Source organism: Octodon degus, unplaced genomic scaffold (assembly GCF_000260255.1).
Source record: "Octodon degus isolate 3935 unplaced genomic scaffold, OctDeg1.0 scaffold00030, whole genome shotgun sequence".
In the NCBI taxonomy this organism is placed as follows: Eukaryota; Metazoa; Chordata; class Mammalia; order Rodentia; family Octodontidae; genus Octodon; species Octodon degus.
In genome coordinates, this window is record NW_004524606.1 from 6,621,899 (window position 1) to 6,642,261 (window position 20,363).

Consider the following 20,363-nt stretch of genomic DNA (forward strand, 5'->3'; position numbering starts at 1 on the left):
GAATAGTCTCCTTCCCATGTTATTGTTCTTTGGTCTTGATGAATTAGGAGGAAGGGAGAAACATGGCTCTCTTTTAAGCCACAGAAAGATGGAGTAGTAAGCAGGGGAGGTATTCCACATAAGTTTGTTGTTGTTGTTGTTTTTTCTAATCAAAAGTGAAGTAAGAGCCTTTCAGAAATATAAGAATTTCTGTTTTCACTTTGTCTGACCTCAACCCACATGCCTTCATCACCAAATCAAAGCTATGTGACCTTCCTTTCCATGGCCAAAATCCTTGTCCTTTGGGACCATCTGACACAGCACAACTTAAAGATCTATTCCCTGGTTTAAGTTAGACTCCTCATCTGTGCTCTTGCAGTGAATCAGGCAAAACAGTGATTGAAATAGCATAGGGCAAGGGCCAGCTAGATAGTTCAGCAAACTAAGGCACCTGCTTAGGCAGAGCTCAGTGGCTGGGGTTCAATCCCTGGTGTGCCATGCTGTCCCCACCCCCAGGGCACATTGAGATGGTAATTGAGACTGGGCATGGTGGTGCACACCTGTAATCCCAGCGCTTGGAAGGCTGAAAACAGGAGAATCACTATGAGTCCCATCTACATAGTGAGACCCTGTAGACCCTGAACTAAATACATAAACAAAGAAATAGCATGAGGCAGCAGGAAGTATCAGTGCTTCTGACTTTGATAGTTTCAAAAGTTGTCACTAACTTTTCTCAACCTCGGACTTGGTAGTTTTACTCAAGCTGCTTTACTGTGGCATGTACAGTGTCTGTTCTCTGCCGGATATATAAACACTCATGAATATTTAAATGCTCCAATGTATTGTCCTGATTCCTACTCCTGTCCCCCACTGAGCTAACCTAAGCATTCCACACTATTGGTTTGTGCAAGACAGAAAATGTGGATTGTTTTCTTTTAGACACTGCTGTGCTAAGATATCAAAGGCATGGTTTTCTTTTCTATGAATATCTGTGAATAGTCTATAAAATATTGCATCTTACATTGAATATACGTAACAAAGCAGTGATGGACATGAAGTTCAAAGGCAGGAAAGTTCAGAGACTAGAACTGGCCTACTGAGAGCCAGATTTCAGGATTGGAAGTAGAGAACCAAAGTTCATTTGCTTGCTTTCATTTCTTGATCGTTAATTACCGTTTTTCAATTAATAATTCAGTGTCTTGAACTATTTTGATAACTCCTCATTAAGAGAATCAAAGCTGATAATTAAAAGATGGGTCAGAGACCTTATCCACAGAGAGTAAAGGACCAAATAAACAAGATAAAAGATGCTTCGTTTTACATTCCTAATATGTAAGTGGGCCATGAATATTGATGATGCCAAATAGAGAAAGGGACCAAAGAAGAGCTTGTAGAACGCTGCTTTGTTCACAGCCCAAAATCAATACTGCCAGGACTGCGAAACATGCTTGAGTAACTGTTCATTAATTATTTACACAGCTCTTTTGTTCAAAGTTTCTGTTTACAAGATTACTTGGTAACTTGAAATGATTGTTTCCATTCAAATGACTGTTGGATGGGCTTGAGGTTTTGTCTAGATGAACTTGAAAGAACCCTGTCTGTGTGAGCTGGGCACCTCCCATCTTGAGTTTCAGATTCAATGCAGAAAAACCTGTACCCCACAACTTTCTGAGTGCTCTAACTCCCACCAGGTAGGTGTTCCCAGCCACGTCTATCTGATCATGAAGAAAGCCATGAAGGTTTTCAGCATTCTACCCAACTGACAGCCACGGTCAAGGGACAACAGTGCTACTTGGGTCCTAAGTTTGTTCTTTTATTTTCTCAAAGCATGAATTTACTTAGAAGCAGAGAGCATGCTGGAAGGCATGGTCTTCACTTCTTCCCAGTTTTTTGTGAGCTGCATCCATTTAGGCCTTAATTTTTGAGTATTTGTGTGTGTGTGCTTTTGAGGTACTAGGGATTGAACCCAAGGCCTTCACGTGTACTACAGCTCCAGATCTTTATTTTTTGTTTTGAGACAGAGTCTCACTCTATCACTAGCTGGGTTTAAACTTGTGATCCTCTTGACTCAGCCTTCCAGAGTGCTGGATTACAGGCATGCACCACCATACCCAGCTGAGCCCCAGTTCTGGGGAAGGGTTGTCTAATAAGAGTGTTCTAATAAACTCAATTTAATCTCTTCTTGTAGGAAGTGATTACTTGAATTTCTAATTGTTCATAAAAGGTACACAAATCAAGAGTATGTTCTTTGTGGAGCTCCAGGATATAATTTTTACAATACAAAGACTCCTGTGAGGTGACTTTGGGTTGAATATGTTCATCGTGTTCAGTATGCAGGTTGAAATTTGACTGTGTTGGGGGCAGGGCCTTCAAGAGGTGATTGGCTTGCTGAGACCAATGCACTTCTCATGGCAGGGTGCACCCTCTAGCTGGCCTGGATGAAGAAGGCATCCCTACTGTCTTGTCTCTTCACATCCACCTGCTTGCCCCACCACTTTCCACTGCATCACACATTATGTCACCCTTGCAAGACACCATTACACCTTTGGACTCTGCGGCCCATGCAACTGTGAGCCACAGTAAGCTTTCTACTTTGTGTCATGTTGCTTTAGCAACAGAAATTGGACTAAGAAAAAGGTATAGATATATAGATATCTTTGACTTCATTTCCTAGGTAAAGAAAGTGTAGTTTATATGATGTCTCAGGATAAATCAGCAGAGCCAGGAGTCAGAGTCAGGCTTGGTTGCCTCCAGCACTTGAAGCTCTTTGACACTATCTTCAAGTGTTCTGATAAACTCAATTTAAATGATACAAAGTGAATGGAAGGACTGCACTCCAATAAACATTTACAAAGCAGGCCAGCAGGATTTTACCTATGGGCCACCTATTCTATGCAAAACCCTAGAAGAGAGAAATCCATATGCCTTAGGTTCTTCTCTAAATAGTACTTTGCTAATGTAGAGGTGAAGGTGATCATTAGAATAAATTTGGATTCATCTTACTAGCCCAAAGATAATAGTTAATATTTAAATCCATAAAAATTTTATTACAGTAAGACACACTACCATTAATCTCACGCATAATACCTCAATACCCTACTTCAAACATACTTATCTCATTCTTCCCACTTTCTTTTTTTTTTAGTTTGTTTTCTTTTCTTTTTTTTGTTTTTATTTATTTTTTTTATTTTTCAACAAATAATACACTGCATATATTCTTCTTAGTGGTTAATTGCTGTACAAGATGTGGACTTGTGATCCTATTTACAAACACCATTAGAACAAATCATTCTATTCATTAACAGAATGTAACTATATATCTATCCCAACCACTTTGAATACACTTCCCACTTTCTGAAGCAGTTCTGGAAGTCCTCTTTTGTCATCTTTGTAAATTGTGAAATGGGGTGACTATTGCCTCCAAGTGCCATCCAACGGAAAGGCAGATTCATAAAAACTACTGTGTATCCATCCTATCCACCAGGTCTGGCACTGCACTACTTCTGGGGTTTTCCCCAAAGCAAAACTAATATTTTGAATCCATTCAGGACATCAAGGCAGCTACAATAACACAACTAAAGACAGTCACTAGTGAGGGCTTCAAGAGTTGCTCCAGAAGGTAGCAAGAACAATAGGATATGTGTGTTTGAAGTGAGGGGAGATCTTTAGAGGGGCCTTAATGTCAATGTGTCTTTCATTCTGATGAATTTTTTATTTAAAGATTCACAATTTTTTATTGTATCTTATATGTGCAGAAGAATTTTTTAGTTCTAAAGAATCTATGAAATAAAACATTGGTAGGGTAGTTTCCATTGCCGTTTTCAGAAATCAGTTCTCAAACTTTTATAGAAAGAACTTCTTCCAAAATAAAATTTGGACACATGAACAAATATTCAAATAAGAGGAGTTAGCCAAGCCATAATGGTGGTATGCTGAGGACAACCAACCAATAAGTCAGTCAGTCAGGGGCCATTTCTCTTCACCTAAAAGGCAACCTGAGAAAATACAAGTTCAATGTTGCTACAAAAATGTAGCAATATCTTTGTATTCAAGAATTTTGGATAACATCTGCTGGATCACACCCACCCAATGCAACTTCTGATGAAAGCTTCTAATGTGCACACGGGCTAGTGATCTCCAAATAAAGAGAGTGGTGCATATATAGTTACAGGAAGCTGACAGTTCACACAGCAGTTCAGCGTATGTAATATTATCCAAGGCCAAAAGTTTCTTTTAAATAAATAGCAAATACTGGAATTGAAACAGAAATTCAGTTATAAATATCCAACTCATTTAAAAATGTTAGCATTCTTTCTCGGTTCATTGGCACATTATACAATAGTAGCAAAGAGAGCGGGTGCTGGCTGTAAACATACCTAACCCTGATAATAGGAACGGATGAATAGGAAAGGAAGAAAACACATTGTGTACATTGAAATCTTTCCCAAAATGTGACACTAAGTGGGATGGTGGCAAGGGGATAATAGATATTCAAAGATATTATGTGTATGTGCAATTCTGCCAAAATGAAACCCATTCATCTGTATAACCAATGTGTTCTAAAACGAAGTGAAAAAACAAAGTAGGGTCAGATACTAGCCAGATTTATGGCTCGTACATCTCCATGACACTTAAAATATAAAACAGTATATTTTATTTTTAAATTACTCAAAATTAAGCCTTAAATATCCTATATTTCATCATTATCCCTCATTGTGTAATTCCCAGTGATACTGTGGGTTTGGGCAAGTTTAATTTTAGTAGGTCTAAAATCTTTCTCTCTATGAAATGGGAACATTCACAAAGATCTCCTAGATGGAGTAGAGAAATGACTTGTTCACATAAGGACAGAGAATCTTAGTTGGGGAAACCTTGGGGAGGTCCAGGATGGATCTGGGTTGCCTTTCTTCAATGACAGGCAATGAAATGGTGTGTGCAGGGGGAGCAGCACATGTGGACAAGAGGGACAGCTATAAACCCTATGTGGTTCTTGGCTTCTTTAAAGAAATATAGGGGCTGGGGAGATGGCTCAGTAGAATAAGTGCTTGCCTGGCAAGCGCAAGGGCCTGAGTTCAATCCCTGGTTCCACCCCCCCAAAAAAGAAAGAAATATAGGCTATCTTCACACTACCCAGTGGGAAGCTAAGTGGGTTAAAATATTTGAATCAAAGTTTCTTACGTTGGAACCACAAGTGCCACAGTGGACCTATTGCTGACACAACTGCTGTCCTCCTGTCTCCCATGGTCCATAAAAATACAGAAAACCCCCTTCCTACCTCCCTACAAGAAGGGGACAGGAAGGGTAACATTAAAATGCTTTTCAAAAATGACAAAACTAAACAAAAAAGGGGATACAAGTGAATGACCATTTTGTATCTGTATATTCAAAATAGGATAGATTTACAGCTACATTCTCTTAATTCAATGAATAGAAAGATTTGTTCTAATAGTGTTCGTAAACAGGATATCATGTCTGCATCTTGTACAATGAATAACCACTAAGACAACAATATGCAATGTATTAATTATTGTAACTGTCCTAATCACATTTGAAACTGTCTCATTGCTATTTGTTTCTCAATAAAATTATGGGGAAAAAAATGCTTTTCAAGGAAACCCCTACTTCAGGGCTTGCTTTTGAAGTAAAAAGTACACTTCAAAGTAATCACAGCTGAAATGGCAGCTTCCAGGCCCGCCATGTTGCTAAGTGGACTCCTCACTCCCTGGAAGCCATTTACTTCCTCTAAATGGACTTCGAGATGAAGCAGTGTCTTGATCTTGGGGAGCCTGCCAGTTAGCTCAGCTGTTTAAGCATCTGCTTATGCAAACACAGTGAGGCGCAGGATACTGTGGTTTGAGCCCCAGCTCCACATGCCTTACCAGACCTGCCCTTAAGGCAGCCTGAGCCATCCAGCCAAAAAAAAAAAAAAAAAAAAGAATGTATATAAGAGGTATAAGGGGTGAAGCCATGTTGATATGCTGGGCTAAAAAGGGTTCAGGTCAAAAAAAAAAAAAAAAAAAAAAGCTTGATCTTATTTGGGGTCACATGAGATCAGACAGATGGGCTAAGAAACTAAGATATGTTCCATGTACCATAAAACCTTCTTACATTTTGTTACCATTTTCTTACAAAGGAAAGTCTTATGCCAAAAGGAACTGAGCTTATGTAACATACCATGCATGCACCTAAGCCTAACTGTGCACATTTTAAATTTTTCCTCAAAGCTATATAAGTGCCAGCTTCATCACACAGCCACCCCTCCAAACTTACATGTTATTTATAAAATTAGTTGTTTCCATATTTACATTTAAAATGTCATAGGCTTGGGATTTAGCACAAAGTCTTAAGGCATGAAAGAATCACAAAAACATGTATTCCCTCAGCAAAATCAAGATTTTACTATTAATATGAGACTAACAATTCCAGGAGGTATCTAGCCAAACGTGAAAAAGAATTTAGCAAACACTATCATCCATGTCCATTTATTTTGCAAGAATGAAATAAAATGATTGTTACCACTGTAAATATCACTATCCCCCTAATTGCGATGGACAAGGATAATTAATGCTGAAAGTATTCTTCTGTGTCATTAACATATAAAGCCTTCCCATATTATCATAGTAGTATATATACTAATAACAGTGCTTTTAAAATCTGGGCCAGGGCCAGCCAAATAGCTCAGCAGATTAAAGCACCTGCAAGCAGACATAGGGGCTGGGGGTTTGATCTCCAGGCCTGCTGTGCCAGCCCCATCCCTGGGGCACACTGAGATGGCAATTGAGACTGGGCATGGTAGCATGTGCCTATAATCCCAGCTCTTGGGGGACTGTAAACAGGCAGATTACTAGTAGTCCGATCTAGTACTGAGACCCTGAAAACCCTGTAGACCCTTCCCTAAAATACAAAAAAAATCCCTTCTATTTCACATGTTTCTGCATGACAGTGTTTGTATAGATGCAGACGGAACTGCTGCAGTCATTAAAACAAACAAAAAACTGACTCAGATTTTACTTACATGTAAAGAAATAAAATGGCTAACAAATAAATAGGAAAAGAGTTAACCTAAGAAGAAATGGTTTATAGTGTAAAAATTCAGCTTTTGAAGAAAAGACCCATGTCTACCAGTTAAACAAAATATTATGCAGTTGGCATAAACTGGATCTAAGAAATCACCCTTAATCTAAACACAAACTACCTCCTATTTAAAATGATTTACCTGTGTGACATATATAAGCTATAAAAATCCCCCCAAAGTTTTAGTTTTCAATATGACTATGTCATGTTTGAGATTTGGTTGCAAAATACTAAAGCTGATATGCATTTTTACAGCTCAGTTAAATGGGAAGTGAGATTAAATGCTCCCATTTATTTCTGCTGACCTAGCAATGAAGTCTAAAAGGCAAAAGTTTTAAATTATCAAAAGTAAAAATATAAATGGATACCCCGTAACCCAAATGTGTAGCTGTTCTTCGAGGTTTATAAAATAAATGGAATTCATCAGTCAATGGGAGCTCATTCCTCAACACCTACAAATATTTTCCCCAAAATCTTATTTAGATACCTTCATACAATGGTTAAAGGAAAAAATTCAAAAATAAACAGAAATACAGTGAAGATCCTTTGAAATCTATGTCCATAGTCCTCTGTAAAGGTCAAGAGAAACTGAAGACCACATGTCCTTTTCTGGGTGATCTATCTTGATGTCTCTGATTTGTTCCTCCTGCAAATCTCACAGCTGAGCTCCCTTGGGATCCAGATCAGGTGGTAGCTGGGTGGCAACCAGTGAGCACATCCCAGTATCATGAAATCATGAGGCAGAGAGGGGAGGAACAGTTGGGCAAATGCCACCCCTCACAGCACGTGTATCACAAATGTGCACTTGCCGAAATCCACAGCACTCTTCTACCAAGGGTGGTAATCCGAATGAGAGAGTTCTGCACACAAATGCCCCTCCTCTGGGATTAAAACACAATTCTGTCTCTGCTACCGTGTTACCTAAAACAAAACAAATGTGAGCATTTGATATCTCATACACACCAAATATAACCCTTCCTGCCACAGGACAAGTAAGTCCTGGTGTCACTGACTATCAGCTTTTGCTAGTATCTGTAATCAGCATCAACACATCAACATTCGAACCAAGTCCTTTGCAATTCTTGTAAGTCTTCTGTCATAGGAATGGTTCTCCCTACATTTGTACTTGGAGAGGTTGTAAAAATCTCAGGAGATACACTCACCACCCATTATTTCACGCATACTGTGCATGTGTTTTTAATGGCAATAAAAACTTTTTCAAATAAATGCTGATTAAAATCATTGTGTGTTGAGACCAAAATTTTACTTTACTTTTTTAAATGCAGTTACTCAAAAATTAAAAAATGGAGTTACTGTATTTTTAGGATGATTATAAAATTGCTATATTTAATGGAAATGTATTTAGGAAGAGGTCACATTTCTAATTTTTAAACAGTTAAAACCATTATTTACAATCTAAAGAGTACAGCCATAGCTACAGTTTTATTTGTTCATGCAAAAAAAAAAAAAAAATCCGCAGGTTAGTCAATACACCAGCTTAGAAGGAAAGTAGCTTAAGTTTTTTTATGAGCATGTATACACAAAGAAAAATTTTCAAAATACACTGTATTATTTGATAGCATAATCATCACCCCTGGTCTTTAAGTCCAATCAGGCATTTATTCAAACCTCCTCTTTGCTATCGACTGACATATGTATGACCTTTATTTATGTACTCAATGATAGAATAGCGCTTTTGTTCGGGCATGCTGCAGCAAACCAAACAAAAACCTTGTCCTAATGGAGCTCACATTCTGGAGAAGGACCTGTGAGACCCTTCTGTACAGAATTAAATAGGGCGTGTATCAACAGCCTTGCAGGCCTTCCAGTCTCTGCAGCCTAAACTCTGCCTTTACATCGCTTAAAATGGCATCCATAGACTATCGGTAACTGATGGGTACTGCTTTGTTCCAATGAAACTAGCAGTACTCAAATTCTATTTCATGTAATTTTCAGGAGTAAAAATAATGCTATTCTTGTTTTAATTTGTTTTCCAACCATTTAAAACTGTGAAGCCCATTCTTAGCTCTCAAGTCACAGAAAAACAAAACAGAGCACTAGATGTGGTCCACCAGCTAGAGCTTACTGACTTTTCCTGAGGAGAAAGAAGGACAACCAAATACATGAAAAAAAAAAAATCTGAGAAGGAAATATGTATGATGGAGTTAGATAATGGAGAACAGAAATCCAGGGATGGGAACGGTCGCTGCTTCACACAGGATTCTCAGCAAAAGGGTGAACTGAGGAGATCCTTGAGGCAGTGAAGGGAAACTGCATGCACTGGAAGAAGTAATTCTGTGCAAAGGAAGAGGTAAAGAACAAGGTTCTAAGAACAGTGTGAAGGCGTTTGCCATTCCCCGGCAGAGGCATAAGTATGAGCTGAGGAATAGCCTCAACATCCACTTAGAGGGATCACTTTGGCCCAGGGGTGATAGGGAAACCACCAGCCCTTCCCACAGGGAGGATGTGAGCAAAGAAAACAAGGCGATCACCGAGTTCCCTGGCGTGACCAATGAGGTGAGGGAGTTAGCCATGCTTTCAGGGGGCAGCCCCAAGCCTTCATTTCCTTGCCAGCAAATGGTCTCCCTGAGTCGTAGTGAAGAGGGAAAGAAATACATGGATTGCGCTCCTGGCCCAGAGCCTGGACATGGTCAGCACCGGAAAACAATGCTGACTGCCATGCTTATGCTTCCTGCATGCATCATGGCTCTATGTAGAGCCAAAGAGCATTCACAGCCAAGTATCAGACTATACCAAGGATGTAATTCCCAAAAATACCTTCTTTCAGGTGGCATGGTCTCTATGCCCAGCTCATTTGGGGAAACAGTGCTAAAACTTAGATGATAAGACACTCTCATATTTCTTTTCCTTTAAAATTATTGTTGTTCCCATCACATGTGGAAGATGTTACTTTTAAAGTTTTTTTTCTTTTTTTATAATAAAGCTCATTAATATACAGCAGCCATGTGCAATACAAGTACAAATAATGGATTAATAAGTACAAAAATAAAAGAGAAAATACGCATTTCAGTCACTTTCACAGGAACAGAAGCACTGTGGGAAGGGGAAGCAGGAGTACTGTCCATTTTGGAGCAATACTGCTTCTCACACGGAAAGATTAAAAATAGTTGTTTTGACATATATGACTCTTTGAAGACCCTTTAAATATTTATTTCCTTTCTGCTGTATACTTGATTTTATTTCTAGACTATTAACTAAAAAATAAATAATAAATAAAATTGAATACTTTTAAAGTTTTGATGGATATCAAGTTCCCAGCATCCAGTGTTTGCTCTACTCCCATGCATCCTGACTGTGGAGGCCAGAGAAGACAAGGCTTCAAGGGGAAGCAGTTATCTCTGCTAGGTCTTGAAAAACAAGTGAAGCTTTAGAAAGGTGAGAAGACAGCAATGGTTTTGGAAATGAGGCTAGGTGGCAACTGGAAAGGAGGGGCCAGGATTCAGGATGCTCATACTTTGAATGTTACCAATGGAGACCGAGTGATGGCATCTCGCCAGGGATGGACCTGCACAGAGTTTACTATGGTGACCAGGAAGCAGGATAGAAGCTAATTAAAGGTGGTGACAGGCAGGGAGCTCAGTGAGACCCACGACTTCCTCACAAGCATGCTAAGGACATTATTAAAGCTTGCTTTACTAAGGCCTGCCAAGATTTACCATCCCAGAATACCACAGAGATGGGGTCAAAACAGTCTTTTGAAGAAGTTCCCGTGATGACTGTTTTGTAACTATGGTGCCACTGAACCTTGCCATTTACCTGGGATGGTAGCCCAAGAGGCAGAAAAAGATCTCAGTCGGGAAGCCATCTGGGGAAGCATGGACAGGACTGGGGTTACTGTTAAAACAGGGTGGTTGCAAAGACAGATGCTTCCATTTTTTAAATTTCTGTGCTGTTTCTAATGAATTATATATTATTTGTATCTCTGTTCTGACCAGTATGAGTATCATAGATAATTATGATAGCGCTGCCCTATCTTAAACATTGAGCTCTCTTGAGGTTTAAACAGGTATGTGTGAATTACTTCTATTCTTCTCTTATCCCTCTGTGAGTTTTCCAATATGAAATATTAGAAATTTTTCAACATTTAAACTTTGAAGAGAAAAATGAAGTAAGTGAGTAAGGTAGGTAGCTTGCAAAGAGCTATGGAAAAAAATAGCCTATTTGCTAAAGCAGTTTCTCAACCTGGGAACTACTGACATTTGGAGTCAAATTATAGCTTGTGGTAGAGACAGTCTTGTTTGTAAGATGTTTACTGCACCCGTCATGAGAAAATGTCCTCATAGATTGCCATATGTCCACTCAGTGCAGAGTTGCCCCTGGTTGAAAGCTACCCAAGGGCAAGCCAGATAGCTCAGTAGACTAAGCACCAGCTTAGACAAGCACAGGGACCAGGGTCCGATCCTCAGAACCACATGCTGTACCGGCCCCACCACAGGCACGCTGTGCTGCCCACTGGGACCAGACGTGCTAGCACACCCCTGTAACCCCATCTCTGGAGAGGCTGAAAACAGGAAGATCGCTAGGAGTCTGAGCTGCATAGTAAGACCCTGTACCAAATACATAATTTTTTAAAAAAGAGCTACCTGTATAAAGATATAGTTATTGCTGCGGAGATACCTCAGTGACATAAGCACCTGCCCGGCAAGCACAGGGTCCTGAGTTCGATCCCTGATACCACATATAGTTCTTCATCCTTAGATTTCTAAAGTAAGAATATTAAAAATGCAAAGCTTGTCAAGGTTCTATGTGATTTGCTTCTGCTGGCACACAACACAAAAGCCCTGGCAAAGGCTTGGCTTCAGGGCTAGTAAGATATTATGCCCTTGTTAGAAGCCTTAACTTTGACAACTTGAAGTAGGGAAGGACTATTCAGACCACAGAATGCAGCAAAGCCCAGAATTTAATTAGGTAAAGTTGAATTGAGGCAAGACGAGAGAGAGAGTTACATTTTCCTACAGGAAGCAGTAGCTGCACCTTCTCTGGAGACACTGAAAACTATATTGGTAGAATAAACTTGATGCCAACATTTTACATCTGGGAAAAATGACTGGTTCGGGAATACTCTTATTTTCATATCTTCATCTGAGACCATTAGTCTCTCAACGGCTGGCTTTCTTCATACCTGAAGTTAAATGGAATGTGAATCTCTGACACAGGCAGCTTACGGCAGATGACTTGACTTTTCTAGCCTTGCTGTGTTTTGATGCTGCTGTGGGCGAACTGTTTAGAAAATAGAAACTATTTTGTCATACTGGCAACACCTCCTCTAGGGAGGCAATTGCTTGCCTTTGTAGGACTGCTGTCTCTCCTGTGGTATGTGGTCTGCACCAATTCAAGAAAAAGATGTAGCTTCCAGGGCACCAAGCTCACCGTGGAAGCTGGTCTTGGCTCCACAGATGACTTTATTCTGTATTGTGGTAGAACTCATGACAAACAGAAAATGGTTTATGCACTGCAAGTCACACTGGCTTAGATTAATAAAGGAAACAAAGTTTTATGACTCTCAGATTATTCTCAAGTGGCATATCACTAAAAAAAAGCAGTCCAAGTATCATGATGGCTTGGGGAACTGTATTATATCTCTACAACTTCTCCAAGTGCTAAATGAAATGTCACTACCATTGAGGATTTAGCTAGAGAAAACTTATATTCCCAGCACACAGAGCCAAAATGTCCCTCAAGGTTTGCTTCCTGCTAATGCCCTCTCTAACTGTACATAAATAGTGAAAGAGAGAGAACTGCTCTACCAGGAGGACGATTTAAGAGACATTCTTTTCTGGGATATGGTCGGCTTTTGCTCATGGTCTTGTTTTACATCTATATCTAAAAATCAATACAAATACCATCTTCCAACTGTTATATTCTTAGTCTAGAAGAAATATAATGAAAGAAAAAAATTAGCATTGATAGATGTAAAACTTTACCTCATTATGACTTCAGAATTTTTGAGGAAGGACTTAGGGGAAAGTGGCTGGAACAGTCAGGCAGGACAGTGGAATAACCCTGAGGCAGGATTTGCCTAGCAAGCACATGGGGCTTACAGAGCGAGAATGTTTACTGGAAGTGACTTGGAAAGAAGGCTGGGAGAGACAGTGGGAATGTTCAATAAATGGCTTCAAGGACTCGCAAAGCCCTGGATATAAAAGAACTAACTCCTTCTTGGTATCCATGGGGACCTGCTTCCAGAACCTCCATGGATACTAACCTCTGCAGAAGCTCACCTCCCTTGTATAAAGTGCTGCCATGTTTGCATGTAACCTATATACCTCCTGCCATCGACTTTAAATCATCTATGTATTCCTTGCTATACCCCAAATCATGTAAATGCCATGGAAATATTTTTATATTATATTTTAGGGAATGATGACAGGAAAAATCTGTACAAGTTCAGTATATATGCAATTAAGTTTTTCAAATATTTTGCATCTGTAGTTGCTTGATTTCTTTAACTCAGCCTGTATGAATATGGACCAACAACCTACAAATCAGGTCATGACAAAGCACTAATAGTGACAGGTCACGAGATAGCAGCAATTGATGTTAAAAATAGTCTTGATTTTCCATGATTTTGACTACAGTGAAGAACTAGTCAACTGACCTAATAGTCTGTTGATTATTTAGGGTACAATAATATCTGCTGAAGTTTTATTTAATCTCTTATATTAACATATTTACATACATATTTTGTGAAATCTTGCTTATTATATTTTATACTCACTCTGGGGGAGATCTTAGTGACTGAGGGTGAATGAGAACTCTTGGTGGTTAGCTATTCAAAATATTCATAAAAAGAGAAGCATAAGAAAGAGGCAAAAGTACTCTACTTTGTACTTCCTTGAGCCCAAATCTCAGCAACCTGAACCAAAGCGTCACTTCATGCCAGTCTGTCCAACTCTGATAATCTCAGAATGACTTCTATGATTAATGTTTATCCAAGAAATAGTCACCACAGTATTCAGTCAGCTCTGGGACAAAGTGCACCTATGGCCTGACCTCTCAGTTCCTCCTTTCACCAGCAAGCAGCAATAAGCAAATGAGTACAGCTGTCCATTCACTGATGCCATAGTACATGCTCAGAGATATAGGGCTATGAGCCAACAAGGAAAGAACTGCCTGGAAAAAACAAAGGTTTATCAGAAGAGGGAGGGAAGAACATTCCATAGTGGGAACTGCATTGCAAAGGCACCAACATGAGAAGGACTAAGACAAAACCAGGAAGTCTAGAGCACAGCAAGCCAAGTTCTGGAAGCTGCCAGGTTATCTGTAGCAGGCTGAACAGGCAGACACCTGTAGGCCCAGGCCCCAGGCCCAAGGGAAGCCATTAGACTAGCTTAGAAGACAGGCATTTCACAGAAGCTGACTGCCATTGTACGGAGGTTGGAGTTGAGATGAGGTGGTAGATGGAGTGAGAAAGGAATGATGGACATAAAGAGTTGTGCAGGGGAAGAGTAATAAAATCTCAAGTACATGTAGCCTATGGGATATGGAGAGCCTGGAAAGAAGTTAGATTTTTTTAGTTGAACATGAGGTAGACACCTTCAGAGACAAGAACTGCAAAGAGGACTGCTGGGGAGGAAACTGTTGACTCATAAGCCTTGACTGAGAGTCAAGGCTCTCCAACAATCCGGTCTCTGTTAAGGCAGTAGGTTCTCCTCCCTCAGTTGGTCACCTGTGCAAATCTGCCATGCTGCTTTAATACTCCTTTGTCACCTCTGAAACTTTCCCTTTACACTGGGCTCAAGAAGGAATAAAAACAGATTTGCTGGCCCTGTCTAAACTAATAGTTCACCCACCAAATTACTTGCTCTACAAAACCTGGAACAGAGGGAGATGCTGAGAGAGGGGCTTTAATACAAGGCCAAACCCAAATGGTGCACAGCTGAGGCCAACTTGTCAACACACAGTAATGCTGGTGTCTTTGTGGCAGGACAAAATCAAGGGGGAGGCCCAGGATTAGCAAGGCACTGCAGTTGTAAATGGGAGGTGTGTTTCGTCTATACTTGCCTTTGTGGTTTTGACTTTATTCCCACTGCTACAGGACCAACCTGAGTAATCGGGTAGCACTTTGCAGTCCTCTCCTTCCAAGCATGGGTTCATGTGACACCACCATTTCTGAATCACAATGGAAGCTGAAAGACAGGGCCATACAGACAAAATAAAATTAAACCCAAATTTGTCCACTGACTCAAAGATGGTGACCAAGAATTACTTCACCATGATGAGTAAATTTCAAGCGTCCAACCATGTAAGTACTCTGCACAATCAAATACTTGCTTTCCACTTAGTGTGCTCTGGCATATGTGAGCAAAGGCTTTGTGGCTGGCTTGCCTGAGTTTGTATATGGCTGGATTTCTTTCTAGATTCTGTAAGGACCTTGGACGAGCTCTCCAACTTCCCTTAAGAAATGGGGATAATTTCACTGACCTTGTCAGACCAAAAAGCTACAACTCTTCTTGCACAGGTCCTGCTTTACCTTGGTCTTAACCATCCAGTATAAAAGTATGAAGATGAAATATAGGAAGTAAAGCCATGTTGTTATGTTGAGCTGTGGGGGACTCAGGTCAATAATTTCTGACATTGCCAGTTAAACAGAAGACCCAATGATATTATGGGCTTCTGTACTCTTTTAGAATATTTTGCTGAGTTTACACACCTATAATATTCAACAACGGAACTTAAAAAAATTGGGGTATAACTATGAATGTCCATTTTGTATCTGTGTATTCAAAGTGGTTGGGATAGATATATAGTTGCATTCTCTTAATGAATAGAATGATTTTTTCTAATGGTGTTTGTAAGTAGGATCACAAGTCTGCATCTTGTACAGCAATTAACCACTGAGAAGAATGTATGCAGTGTATTATTTGTTGAAACTGTACTTTCGATTTGATTTGAAACTGTCTCATTGCTATATGTTTATCAATAAAACTTTGAAAAGAAAAAAAAAAAGAAATGGGGATAAAAAGAAATGCTCAGCCCAGATGTCAAAAGGAAAAAGCTAATCCTCGTAAGGCACTCCCCAACTTTGGACCCATTGCTGTGTTCTCAGGACAGGATAGCAGTTTGTCTGTGGGCATTTTAGGTTGCAGGGTGCAAGGGTAGGGGCTGATCCCACAATGGTGTCACAGTGGATGCTCTTTGTTAACTAGGAGCAGAGACAGAAGGCAGTAGAATTTCACCTGCTAGGGGTGCTCCCCTCTCCAGACCACTCCAGTTCCAGCCAACTAAAGGAAGAGCCTCGCCTTTCCAGACCTAGTCATCTGGGCAAACAGAGTTTGGATCAGTTGGCTCCTTTGAGCACTCTTTCACCTTGCCACTCCTAGAGTGATCTCCCCATAAAATGATTTGTGTTTTAAGTTTATAAGACATAAAACAGAACCCTAGACCTCAGGAACAGATGTGGAGGAAACTGGTTAATCCACAGATTCATGGGGTGGGTGGGCAGATAGTGATTAGATTTTAAGGGACACATAGTCATTAGGGTGGAGGTAAGGCAAATAGAATTGGCCCCTTTCATTCTTGTTTAAATACAACATTTACATAAAAAACATTCCCCCACTGGCTATTTTGGATGTTCCTTTGGATAAGAAAGAATTATAGCAGCGCTGGCGAACCTTTTGAGACAAGTGCCCAAATTGCCACCCAGATCTCACTTACTTATCACAAAGGGCCAGTACTGCAATTAACCCTGAATGTCCTGATTTTAGTTTACAAAAAAAAACTCATATGTTAACATCTTTTGTCTTAAAAGAAAAACTACATGCCTGCCATAGGTTTGCCACCACTGAATTGTCTATTGTTTCTGAACTATAGAGACGTATGGCCCAAAGTTGTTTTAAATTTTAAAATATTGACATATAAGGATCATGCAATCAAGGCATATAACATGATTTGATATGCTTATTCACTATGTAATAATTACCAAAAATTAACTCATCCATCATTGGCCATGCTGTACATTAGATTCCCAGAACTTAGGACTTATTACTAACATTTTATATCCTTTGACTAGTATCTTTCCACTCTTTACCCCAGCCCCTAGAAACCACAATTTTATTTTATAGATTTTATGCACTTATGATGTACTATTTAGCTTTCTGTGCCTGGCTTATTCAACTTAGCAGAATGTGCTCCAGGTTCATCTGTGATGGAATAAGATGGCAGAATTTCATTTCTACAACAAAAAGTATTATGTATATAAGCTACATTTTCTGTATCCTGTCAACAGACACTGAGATTCTAATTTTCTGGTACTGTGAATAATACCAAAATGGTAGTAAGTATACAGATATCTCTAAAGGACACTGATTCCAGGGCTGGGAATATAGCTCATTGGTAAAATAACTGCTTAGTATGCAAGAGGCCCTGGGTTTGCTATATTCTCCAGCACCACGCACACAGAAAGAAGATATTGCACTCATTGCCTGTGGGCATATACCTAGAAGTGGGGTTGCCGGATCATATGCTTGCTCTTCCATTTTTTGAGGAACTGCTATGCTGTCTATGATGGCTGTAGAAATTCCCACCTCGATCAACAATATGTATGTCTCCCTTTCGCTACATCCTCACTAGCACTTGTTTTCCTTATCTTTTTTTAAACAAAAGCCATCATAATAAATAAGAGGCAATATTTCACCATGGTTTTTAAAATTAATTTTATTGAGAAAAAAATAGCAACAAGACAGTTTTAATACAGATTAGTAGAATAGTTTCAATAATTAATAAAGTGTATATTGTTGTCTTCGTAGTGGTTATTCATAGTATAAGATGCAGACATCATATCCTGTCCAAACACTATTAGTACAAATCTTTCTTCCCAATGAGTTAAGAGAAAGTAGCTATATATCTATTCTAACTATTTTGTATATACAGATACAAAATGGTCCTTCATTTGATCCCTTTTGTTTAGTTTTGTCAGAGATTTCACCATGGTTTTGATTTGCATTTCCATTTGGGTATCTTCTTGGGGGAAATTTCTGTTAAGGTTCTCAGATTTTAATGGTTTCATTTTGATTAGTGTTTGAATAGCTGATATGTTTTGGACATGAATTGCTTACAGAAATACGCTGTGCAAACACTGCCTCCCATGCTACAGGCTGCCTTTCATTTCTGTTGATCATCTTCTCTGATACACAAACATCTTTCAACTTGATGTCCTTCCCTTGCTTTTCTTCCTGTGCTTCGGTGTCCCATCCAAACAAATGACTGCCAACACCCCCATCAGGGAGTTTTACCTTCTATTTTTTCCTAAGAGTTTTATAATTACAGGTTTCAAATGTATGTACTTAGCCAATTTTTAAGATACAGATATACATATTTAAGATCTAATCTCATTCTTTTACTTGTGGCTATGCAATTTTTCCAGCACCTCTTATTGATGATACTATTTTCTCCACACTATATATTCTTGGTTCCCTTATCAAAGATTAGTTGACTACATGTGTGTTCATTTCTGAGTTCTCACTTCTGTTCTATTGGGACAGGTCTTTTCTGTGCCTGTACCACATTTTTACTTATTATAGATTTGTGATATAGTTTGGTCAGGCAGTATGCTATCACTAGCTTTGTTTTATCTCACAACTTTAAGTATTTTGGGTCTTTTGGAGTGCCATATAAATTTTAAGACTTCTTTTCTATTTGTCACTAAAAATGATTCTGAATGTTGATGAAGATTGCCTAAATTAATAAATCACTTTAGACCTTTTGATAACATTAGTCCCTTGGTCCATGAAAATAGATATCTTGGCATTTGTTTTTATCTTCTATAATTTCTTTTAGCAGTTTCATAAATTTAATGAATTTATTCCTAATCATTTTTCAAGCTATCATAAATGAATTCTTTTTCAAGTAATTCTTTTTTAGTGTATAAAAATTCAACTTAGGACTGGGGAGATAGCTCAGAGGTCTAAGAGCCTGCGTGTCAAGAACAAGGACCTGGGTTCAATCCCCAGAACCACATGCACACCACACCAGCCACTGAAACTGGGCATGTTGGTGCACGCCTATAATTCCAGTGCTGGGGAGACTGAGACAGGAGGATCACTGAGTCTCAGCTGCACAGGAGACCCTGTACTAAACAAATAAATAAAAGATTTTAAAAAAATTAAGGAAGAAAATGCAATTTATTTTCAATTTATTTTTGTATATTGATTTTATAATCTAAACTTTTACTTTTTTAAGTACAGGGTACTTTGGTACAGGGTCTCACTAAGCAGCTCAGACTCATAGTGATCCCCCTGTTTTCAGCCTCCCCAGAATTGGGATTGCAGGCATGTACCACCACGCCCAGACTCCATGGCTGGCTCAGTGCACCCTGATGGGGTAGGAGGTAAATGAGGTACCAGGGATCAAACCCTGGTCACTGTGCTTAGTTTGCTGAGCTGTCTCACTGACCCCAATTTTACTCTTTTTAGTACACCAAGCATTTAGTGTACAATCAATACCAATCATTCTAAAACTCTTACAAAAATTGAAGAGGGAAAAATATTTCCAAACTCACTTTCTGAACTCAGTATCAGCCCCATAACAATGCCAGATAAGAATGCTTCAAGAAAAGAAAATTTCAGACTAATATCCTTAATGAACCTGAATGCTGACATCTTTTTTAAAAATAGTAGTAAACAAAATTCATTAAGAAGTTAAAAGAATCATGCCATTATGGAATAGGATTTTTCTCTGGGAAATAAGGATGCACCAATATACACAAATCAATAAATGTGATATACATCAACAAAGTGAAGGATAAAAATCATATATTCCTCTCAATAGATACATAAGATCATTTGACAAAATTCAACATCTTTTCATGATAATAACTTCAATAAATTAGGTAATCAAGGAAGATACCTCAATACACTAAGGCCCTAACTTGTGAACTCAAGTTGTGAACTTTCACAGGTGTACTGTGTAAGAGCCACTTTGTCAGATTACAAATGAATTTAACTTATGACTGTTTTCCTGAAATGAAGATGTCATGTATAATTAAGGCCACATAGGACAAGCAACACTAAGTGTTTAACAGTGCAATAGTGAAAGCTCTTTTTAAAGTACAAAAGAAGGAAGACCCGCTCGTCCTATATCTACTCCACACAGTAAAGGAAGTCCTAATTGGAGGAACTAGGTAAGATAAAAATCACCTATAACAGAAAGGAAGAACTTAAGTGGTCTCCGCAGATGACATTTTATCTAGAAAACCAAAGACCCTCCCAATGGATTTGGCCAGAACCATCACTGCGTGTGTAACCTGAAACTCAAGTTCAAGCAAGCAAACCTCTCCAAATTCTAAGAAG

General features: G+C 39.1%; 1 protein-coding gene across 1 annotated transcript in view; it reads right to left on the reverse strand.

Moving 5' to 3' along the window:
* Nucleotides 1–14,070: 14,070 nt before the first annotated feature.
* The window catches only part of Fam19a4 (family with sequence similarity 19 member A4, C-C motif chemokine like), a 192,553-nt gene continuing 186,260 nt past the window's right edge, over nucleotides 14,071–20,363 (reverse strand). The window contains exons 4-5 of the mRNA XM_012514351.1: nucleotides 15,079–15,203; nucleotides 14,071–14,187 (exon numbers count right to left, since the gene is read on the reverse strand). Coding sequence (XP_012369805.1) covers nucleotides 14,071–14,187; nucleotides 15,079–15,203 — 242 coding nt within the window. The remainder of the gene's footprint in view (nucleotides 14,188–15,078; nucleotides 15,204–20,363) is intronic.